Raw genomic sequence first — 9,761 nt, forward strand, 5'->3', positions numbered from 1 at the left:
CCAGCACCCCGATATAGCTGAGCAGCTGAATCAACAGGAACGGCCTTAATAACTGAGAAAAAAAAAAGAACTCCCTGTTTGTTCACGCCATTGTATGTGGGGCTTTCTGGTACCTGCAGCCAAAGACAACCCTAATGGAACAGCACCCTCGACTCACTCTTGTCGTAGACGGGCTCAGAGAGCACAGGGTCCATCCGGCGCATCTGTCCTTGCTGGTCTCTGTATGAGGCCTGGAAGCAAATTCTCACGACATTCATGTCCACCTCCTGATGGTTCTTCAGGGACCCAGCTGCAGGAGAGATATGGGAAGGCTGAGTGTGGGGCGTGGAGACCCTGGTGGAGGGATGGGGGACAGGGAAGGGATGGGGCTGTGGTGATGGCAGATACTGGAGAAGGCAAGGGGACGGGGTGGCAGACGGGGTGAGGGGTCTGGGAGGACAGGATGCTGAGGCTAGGCGCGGGGGCTCACCGTTGTAGGGGTCGATGCCCAACTGAATCTTCCGCTCAATGGCGGCCTCGATCTCCTTCTTCCTCACACACTGGATGCCCAGGTTGTTAAAGCTGAGTTGGGGGGAAGCGGGGAGGGGGTAATCCTGAGGGGGCAGGTGTAGCCCTAACCCACAGGACGGCTCTGGTAGATGCTTCTCAGGGCTCACAGTCTCAGAGGCTGAAGCCCCCCCAGGCCCAGGGGTCCCAGCATTGGGAGGGGACTGGGGTTCAAACCTTTCAGGGGTGTGGAGAATTCTTGAGAGAACTTATCTTTACCACAGGAAAGCACCTGTTGACCTCATTTGTAATAAGAAAACTGCAAATTAAACAGCAATGTGATGCCAATTTTTTAAAAAACTCATCAAAACAGCAGAGATCAAAATGTCTGACAATACCCTCTGCTGGTGACATTGTGGAGAATCAGGCACTCTCACCCATTGCTGGCGGGACTGTAAATTGCCCCAGCAATCACATATTGGAGGACAACATGGCAGTATTCATTCATTCTACCAATATTTCTTGAGCACCTACTGTGTGCCAGGGACTATGCTAGGCACTGGGGGATACAGCAGGGAGCAAAAGAGATAAAATCCCTGCTTTCATGGAGCTGACATTTTCACTAAGTTTATAAATCACTAAAAGTATAAATGCACAGACTTGGGGCCAGCAATTTCATTTTTAGTAATTCATCCTGCAGAAGAAAGAGTATATATGTGAAGCTGTTCACTGAAGCACAGTCAGTGATAGAGCAACAAGAGATTGGAAGCATTGTGGGTGCCCATTCATAGGGACTTAATTAATTGTGTGCATCCATACATTGGAATACTATGCAGTCAATAAAAAGGATAGGACAGCTCTAAATGTACTGACAGGAATTACCTCTCAGATGTACTGGAACATAAAAACAAGGTGCAAATGTCTGCTACCATTCATAAGGGAAGGAAAAAAATAAAAATGCATAGCATATCTTTAGCTGCCTCCAGAGAGGGGCACTGGTGGCCAGAGGACCAAAGATGGAAGGAAATTTATTTTTCACTGCACACCCTTTCTGAACCTTTAAATTTTTAAATTAAAAACATAAACTATAAAGCGAAAGAAAGAATGGGACTTGCAGCTAAGTCAGGTCTGCAGTCAAATTCCAGCTCTGCCATTGGCTATCTGGGCTCCTTCACCTCTCTGAGCCTCAGTTTCCTCCTCTACAAAATGGGGATAAATATAATGCGTGTGAATGCATGTGTGGCAGGGTTCCAGGCCTAGGTAAGACCCTCCACAGCCCCCAGGCCTCAGTTTCCCCATCTAGGAAATGCAGTGGGGAGAGTCTGGCTAAGCTGCCTCTGCTCCTAAGGTTTTCTGGGGTGATCCTCAGCCCCTCAAAATCTCTGTGACCCAGGGTGAGGGCTCAGGGCTCAGGTACCTGTGCCGGGGGCTGACATGAGGCCGGAGCCGCACCCTGCAGACGCCGTCCGTGCAGTCTTTCCCCACAAGGCTGTGAGGGTGAACGCGGTGAGGCCAGTCCTTCCACACCAGGCACGCGGTCACCTCCACCTCCCGCAGCCCTCCACAATCCCGGAGCTGCAGGAAGACAGGTGCTCTTGGGGTCCCTTTGCAAACACCTGCACCCATCCAAGCCTCCTTTGGTAGCTCCCCGCCCCTCCCCTCTCCACCGACGATGGAGGAATGTTTGCTGAAGACCCCTCCAGGATCCTACACTGGAGGCGTCCAACCTGGGGGCCTCATAACATGAGAGCTGCCCCACAGATGTGCTTTCTTTCGCCACTCGACTTTAAAAAAATTGCATGCACACAAGGTCTCCAAGTACAGCCCACAGATAACATACTAATTGTGGAGAGACCAGGTAGACACCACCTTAACCATATGATCAAGGTCAGTGTCACCACTACAGGCCCAAAGTAACACAGGCATCCCCTGATGGGATGTACTGGGAAGAACACGTCGCTTCTGTGACAGCCCCTTCAGAAGTGCATCACCGGAATCTGATCAGGAGGAAACATCAGAAAAGCCCAAACTATGGTCATCTGGTCAGACATATTAGTGTCATGAAAGACAATAAAAATACGGGTGTCATATTTTGGGTTAAAAGAGAACAAAACATGTATTTTGACCTGGCTGGTAGTTACACAGTGTTTATATATGTGTCAAAATTCCTAGAGCTGTACACTTAAGAGTTGATCAAATATAACTCAATTTCAAAAAAAAAAAAAAAGAGGAGAGAGGCTACAGAGACACGATAACCAAATGCAACGTAGGATCCTTGACTGGATCCTGGATTGGGGGGGTAACAATTATAAAACACACATTTGGGGGACAATTGGGAAATTTAAGTATGGACTGTATATTAGATGATATTATGGAATATTATTAATTTTCCTAGGGATGGTAATGAGTGTCCTAGACATGCAGGAGCTTATTTTTAGGAGATGCCCATTGAAGTATGTAGAGGTGAAATAGCATGATATTTACAACTTATCTGCAAATGGGTCCGCAAAAAACACAATGTGTATTTGTGTGTGTGTGAGCGCTGTGCATGCGTGTATGTGTGTGTTTGTGTGTATGGAGAGAGAGCGACAGATATAGCAAATGGGGCAAAATGTCAACTGGTACGTATAGGTGAAGGGTACACAGGTGCTTATTGTACTCTTAATTTTTCTGGAGATTAAAATTTTTTTCATCTAAACTCATCAAAATGTGTACATTAAATACATGCATTGTTTGTATATCAGTTATACCTCAATGAAACAAACAAACAAAAAAGCTAGAAAAAAAAAAGATTTAAAGGATTTTTTTTTTTTCAGAATAAAAAGCAGGGTGGGGGAGGGAAGGACTTGGAGTCTGGGGTCAGCAGATGCAATCTCATATATAGGATGGATACACAACAAGGTCCCACTGTATATCAGAGAACTCTATTCAATACCCTGTGATAAACCATAATGGAAAAGAATATGAAAAAAGAATATGTATATATGTATAAGTGAATCACTTTGCTGTACAGCAGAGATTAACACAACATTGTAAATCAACTATACTCCAATAAAATCATGTTTTTAAAAAGTTGGGGAAAATCTGGAGCTTACATTTTAAAAGTATGAGACATCACGTTATTCCAGATTTCCAGATTCTCTTTTTTAAAAGGGAAGTTATGGCAACTGGGGCTGGACTTCTACTCAACAGCCACGTGGGGCAGCAGATAGAAACTAGCCCCTTGAGACAGGGCCCAGACCCACGTGGCCGCTTGGCTTTCCTGGGTCACTCACAGGGCCCTAACTGGCATGAAAGAACCACAAAAGCCTGCTCCGAATGTGTAAAGCCCGTGCCTATAAAATACTACGAACAGGTGCGTTCGGGCAGTACTCAGTGAGGGAGTACTGCCCTCTAAGGGGCGTTTGGGATACTGAGGACAATTCTGGTTGACACTGGGATGGGGACCCACAGCAGGCAGTACAGGGCCACAGATGCTACACAGCCTGCAATACCAGGACAGTCCCACACAAGTCCTGCAAGACCTCTGAATGTCCCGCCAACATTCACATCAATGACAAACCTGTTTTAAATGGTCAGAACCCAGAACCTCCTTCCATTTTACATGTACAGTATTTTTTCCCAGAACTTTCAAATACACTGAATTTTCAAGGACTGCAATCACCATGTTAATTGAGAGAAGACTGGTTTCATTTGAACTGAGAATTGTTCACCACTTTGGTGGCCTTTTTTTTTTTTGCTGCGCCACTGGACTGCCAGGGAATTCCCAATTGTTCACCATTTTGGAAAATCCTGTCACCTATGGCCACGCTGGACGTGTGGCATTTAAGCCGCCAAGTCCACCATGCTGGGTCGGGCTGCATTCACGCTGCTGTATTAATGAGATCCAAAGCAGCTGCTACTTTGTTTTCATTTCCCTGAGGCTGTGCCCAAGCATTTACATACTGAAATAAATGTGCTTGTATAGGCTGTATAATTTTCCTTTTATTTCTCCTTCATACTAAAGTTGGGGCATTATGGATTTCAGGGATGATTATGAGTAGACAATTTATACTGAGTAGACAAATTTCATTGAGTCAGATGGGTTAAAACCATTAGTTTAACCAGCTCCCTGATGTAACATTAGGAGATTCTGAAAAGCAACATTTCTGCAAGGCTGAAAGCTTTTCATCCCTTATTTTTTGGCTGCACCATGCGGCATGTGGGATCTTAGCTCCCTGACCAAGAATAGAACCCGCGGCTCCTGCAGTGGAAGCTCGGAGTCTTAACCGCTGGACCGCCAGGGAAGTCACGAAAGCTTTTCATCTTTGAGATGTCATGCGAGATTGTGGATAGACGTTAGGCCTTGAAGTCAGTCAGAACTGGTACCAAACCAGGCTCTACCACTGGCCGTCTGTGTGATAAACCTCTCTGGTCTTACCATCCTTGTCTGTAAAATAGGTACTAAGTACCCGGCACACAAGAGCACTTAGTAAATGGCAGTAATTACTACAATGAATTTGGTGTGTACCCCTGTGCAAGTAACTTACACTCTCTGAGCCTCAGTTTCCTCCTCTAAAAGATGGGGATGAAAATACTAAATCGAAATTCAGAGTCAGGTCACCCCCTACTGTTGGACATTTACTGTTCTAACTCTTTGAAATCAAAACCAACACAAAGCTAGAATAACTGTCTGGAAAGACTTAGAAATAAAAAGTTGGGGAAAACACAGCCTCAAAATATCACCCCACAGGTAATGTACTAATTACAAAGGGAAAGCCATACCTTTTCAATGGTGGTCACTCCCTGTTATGGGCTAAACTGCACGCCCCCAAAATTCATATGTTGTAGCCCTAGCTCCCGGTACCTCAGAACGTGACTGCATTTGGAGACAGAGCCTTTAAAGAGGTGAGTAAATTAATGAGGCCTTAGGGTGGGTCCTAATCCAGTCTCCTAATGGCCTTATAAGAAGAGGTAATTTGGACACACAAAGAGTGTGCTGACACTGCTGACACTGGACACACACCAGTACTGACACAGAGGAAAGACCAAGTGAGGACACAGCGAGAAGGCAGCCGTCTGCAAGCCCAAGAGAGAGGCTTCAGAGGAAACCAGCCCTGCCAATAGCTCGGTTTTGGACTTCCAGCCTCCAGAACTGTGGGACAATAACTTCCTGTGGTTCAAGGCACGCAGTCTGTGGTATTTTGTTATGGCAGCCCGAGCTGACTAATACACCACCTTCACCACGGGCTCCAACTCAGCATCAGATATAAAACTGCCACCCCATGGCCATGATGTGAGACTCCTAGGGGGCCACAGCATCACTGCTGGGGTATTCCCACCAAAATGAATAAGATGATCTAATCTGGAAACAGCCAATAACCCCGGAATGTGGGACATTCTACAAAACGCCTTTCCTGTCCTCCACAAATGTCCCTGTCCTGAAATGCAAAGACAGACTGAGGAACGAACCCAAGTCAAAAGATACCAAAGACACCTGTCTTCCTCTGTTTGGGCTGCTGTGACAAAATGCCATGAACTTGGTGGCGTATACACAACAGAAATTTATTTCTTGACAGTTCTGGAGGCTGGAAGCCCAAGATCAGGGCGACAGCACGATTGGGTTCTGGTGAGGGCCTCTTTTGGGTGCAGACGGTATCACTGTGACCTCACATGGTGGAAGGGACCTTCCCCATCACCTTCCGGGTTAGGGTTTCAATATATGAATTGGAGGGGGGGGGGACACAAACATTCAGACCATAGCAACACCTGGTAACTAAAGGCAGCACGTGATCCTGGACAGGATTTTAAACAAGCAGACAAGAAAAAAAAAACAGGTATAAAGGATATTTGGGGTCAGCTGGGATCATTAGACTATGGACTTAATCTTAGATAATATGCTTGCATGAATATTACATTTATAGAATGTGATAACAGCATTGTGATTAGAAAAGGTCCTACATTGTAGAAAAAAGTCATGGCTCTTGAGAGATACAGGCTGAAACATTTTGAGTGAAGTGTCATATCTCTGACTCACTTTGAAATCTTCCTCCATAAATGCCTATATAAAGAGAGGCAGGCTTCCCTGGTGGCGCAGTGGTTAAGAATCTGCCTGCCAATGCAGGGGACATGGGTTCAAGCCCTGGTCCAGGAAGATCCCACATGCTGCGGAGCAACTAAGCTCGTGAGCCACAACTACTGAAGCCTGTGCACCTAGAGCCTGTGCTCCACAACAAGAGAAGCCACCGCCATGAGAAGCCCACACACCACAACAAAGAGTAGCCCCCGCTCACCGCAGCTAGAGAAAGCCGGCGTGCAGCAACGAAGACCCAACACAGCCAAAACTAAAGTAAATAAAATAAATAAATTTATAAAAAATAAAATAAAATAAAAAGAGAGAGGCATTGGGAATTCCCTGGCGGTCCAGTGGTTAGGACTCTGTGTTTTCACTGCCGAGGGCCCGGGTTCATTCCCTGGTCCAGGAACTAGGATCCCACAAGCCTCGCGGCATGGCCAAAAAAATAAACCAAGAGAGAGGCATAAAGCAAACGTGGCAAAAGGATACGGGTGTTCATTGCGCTATCCTTGTCTATTTTGCATAGGTTTAAAATTTTTCCAAAAAAGTTGAGACATAAAGTTGAAAAAATATCCCTTATCAAATTGGAAAAACAGACAAAATGCTTAAAGATAAATGAGGGGCTACAAAATTGCCCCTTAACGTACCACACTTGTCCATTCCTGAAAAGCCAGTGATGGGATATACGTTTCAAAGTAAACCGTTCTTTTCACCAGAATGTCCCGCTAACACGCTACTTCTGGCCTCAACGCCTGGAGCCAAATCCAATAACAACAACTACAACCACCTGTCTGAGTAAGGGGTCCTGCACACCAGTGCTGGGCCATCTCCCTGGTTTCCTCACAGTGTCCTGTGGGGGCAGGAGCTTCATCCCCATTTTACAGATGAGGAAACTGAGGCCAAGGGAAGCACTGGACTTGCCCTAATCCACACAGCTGGTAAATGGCAGTACCAGGACCAAAGCCCAAGTCTTTCTGACCCTAAAATCCAAACTTGTTGGGGTAGGACAGGGTTGCTCTGCTAATCCCCCAAGTAAAGCTCTGAGTACAAATCCCACTGAGGAAGAGGAGAGGGAAACAGATCTCACACGAGGGAGCTGGGACCTGGGGCCGGGGTCAGGGATGGCGTCCCTGAGGTGGGCTGAGGCCTCACAGCTGAATAGGAGGTGACCAGGCTGCAGCTGGAAAGCGCTCCAGGCAGGAGGAATGGCACAGGCAAAGGGCTGGTGGCTGGACGGTGGTGAGTGATGAGGGCTGGATGGGAATGGGCAGGAGAAGCCGGACCATGAAAGGTCTTAGAGGCCCAGGGAGGATCTTGGGTTTCCTCCTGAGGGTGCTAGGGAGCCAAAGGAGGATTCTGAACAGGGGAGAGGAGCGGATGTTTAATTTAACAGCACCCCTCTGGCGGTCTTGTATGGGGAAATCTGGAGGAGACTGAGAGCTGGTCACCAGGGAGGAAGCTGGAGGTCAGGGAGCAGATGAGCCCGGGATCCAGGGCTGGTGGGATGGTGAGGACATAATTCAGGGTCCATGGACACTTGGGCAAAGATCCAGAAACACATGAAGTCTCCGTATTGGAAAGGCACAGGAACCAGGCCTCTCAGAAATCACTGGGAGAGACAGTCATGCATGCAACCCCCCCAGGCAGGGCAATTTGGCAACAGCCGTCAAATTATCTTTGACGGGCAATCCCACTTCCAGAAGTTGGGTTTTTTTTTTAACTTTTTTTTTTGGCCACGCCACACAGCTTGCAGGATCTTAGTTCCCCCACCTGGAATCAAACCCGTGCCCCCTGCAGTGTAAGCTTAGAGTCTTAACCACTGGACCGTCAGGGAAGTCCTAAAATGTGTTTTTTTTAACTTAAGAATATATCTTGGAGCTGAGCTCACATCAGCATGACTGAAGCTGCCTTATTCTCTTTACCATCTCATCCCACCGTGTGGATATAGGATAATACATTGTGCAAGTTTCCTATTGGTGGACATTTTGGTTGTTCCTGTTTCCCGCTATTACAAGCAGAGCTGTAGAGAATGACTCGGTTCATCTATTATTTCCTTCATGTGTGTCACTCAAATAACTTCTGGAAGGGAATCTGGTGGTCCAGTGGTTAGGACTCCATGTTTCCACTGGCCTGGGTTCGATCCCTGGTTGGGGAAATAGATCCCGCAAGCTGTGTGGCACGGCCAAAAAAACCCAAAAAACAAAAAAACCCACACATTTTATATACACACGTGCACGCGCGCTCCCCTTTATGTACAAAAGGGGGATAGTATATACGTATATATATATTTGCCTGTATAATCATTAATCATAAAATACTCCTGAAAGGCTCCATGAAATATTGATAACAATGGTTACCTCTGGGTGGGTGGGGAACCTGGAGGCAGGAGTGGGGGACTTTTGTTCATTTTAATTTAATTTAAATTATGTTCATTTAACATGACTTCATATTTTTGAATGTTTTGATCCACGTCATATGATTCAAAATTTTAAAACAAAATAAAGGGCTTCCCTGGTGGCACAGTGGTTAAGAATCCGCCTGCCAATGCACGGGACACGGGTTCGAGTCCTGGTCCAGGAAGATCCCACATGCCGCGGAGCACCTAAGCCCCAGCGCCACAACTACTGGAGCCTGGGCTCTGCAACAAGAGAAGCCACCACAACGAGAAGCCCATGCACCGCAATGAAGAGTAGCCCCTGCTCTCTGCAACTAGAGAAAGCCCGCGCAGCAACAAAGACCCAACACAGCCAAAAATAAAATAAAAAATAAAATAAAATAAAGATGGGTATAGTTGAAAATTTTGTCTGTACCTTATCCATTCAGCACTGCCTCCAAAAAAGAATTCACCTGTATTTGTTTTGCTTTCCAGAGTTTCTGTACACAAATACTACCAAATACAAATTGAAAATCTTATTTTCCCCTCTTTTTGACACACACGGCAGTACAGTTTACCTTGAACAATGTGGGGAGTCGGGGAGGGAGCGCTGGGGCACCGACCCTGCCTGCAGTGGGAAATCCACCTATAACTTATAGCTGGTCCTCAGTATCCGTGTTTCTGCAGTTCCGCCTGGGGGGATTCCAACAACTGGGGATCGTATTCACTGTTGAAAAAAATCCCCGTTTGGGCTTCCCTGGTGGCGCAGTGGTTGAGAGTCCGCCTGCCGATGTAGGGGACGCCGGTTCGTGCCCCGGTCCGGGAGGATCCCGCATGCCGCGGAGC

At 46.8% G+C, this 9,761-nt stretch overlaps 1 protein-coding gene across 1 annotated transcript in view; it reads right to left on the reverse strand.

Annotated features, from left to right (window-relative positions):
- Positions 1-9,761, reverse strand: part of RELB (RELB proto-oncogene, NF-kB subunit) — a 29,746-nt gene that overhangs the window by 12,263 nt on the left and 7,722 nt on the right. The window contains exons 5-7 of the mRNA XM_007458548.1: positions 1,904-2,061; positions 470-561; positions 158-289 (exon numbers count right to left, since the gene is read on the reverse strand). Coding sequence (XP_007458610.1) covers positions 158-289; positions 470-561; positions 1,904-2,061 — 382 coding nt within the window. The remainder of the gene's footprint in view (positions 1-157; positions 290-469; positions 562-1,903; positions 2,062-9,761) is intronic.

Source organism: Lipotes vexillifer, unplaced genomic scaffold (assembly GCF_000442215.2).
Source record: "Lipotes vexillifer unplaced genomic scaffold, Lipotes_vexillifer_v1.1 scaffold371, whole genome shotgun sequence".
Lineage (NCBI taxonomy): Eukaryota > Metazoa > Chordata > Mammalia > Artiodactyla > Lipotidae > Lipotes > Lipotes vexillifer.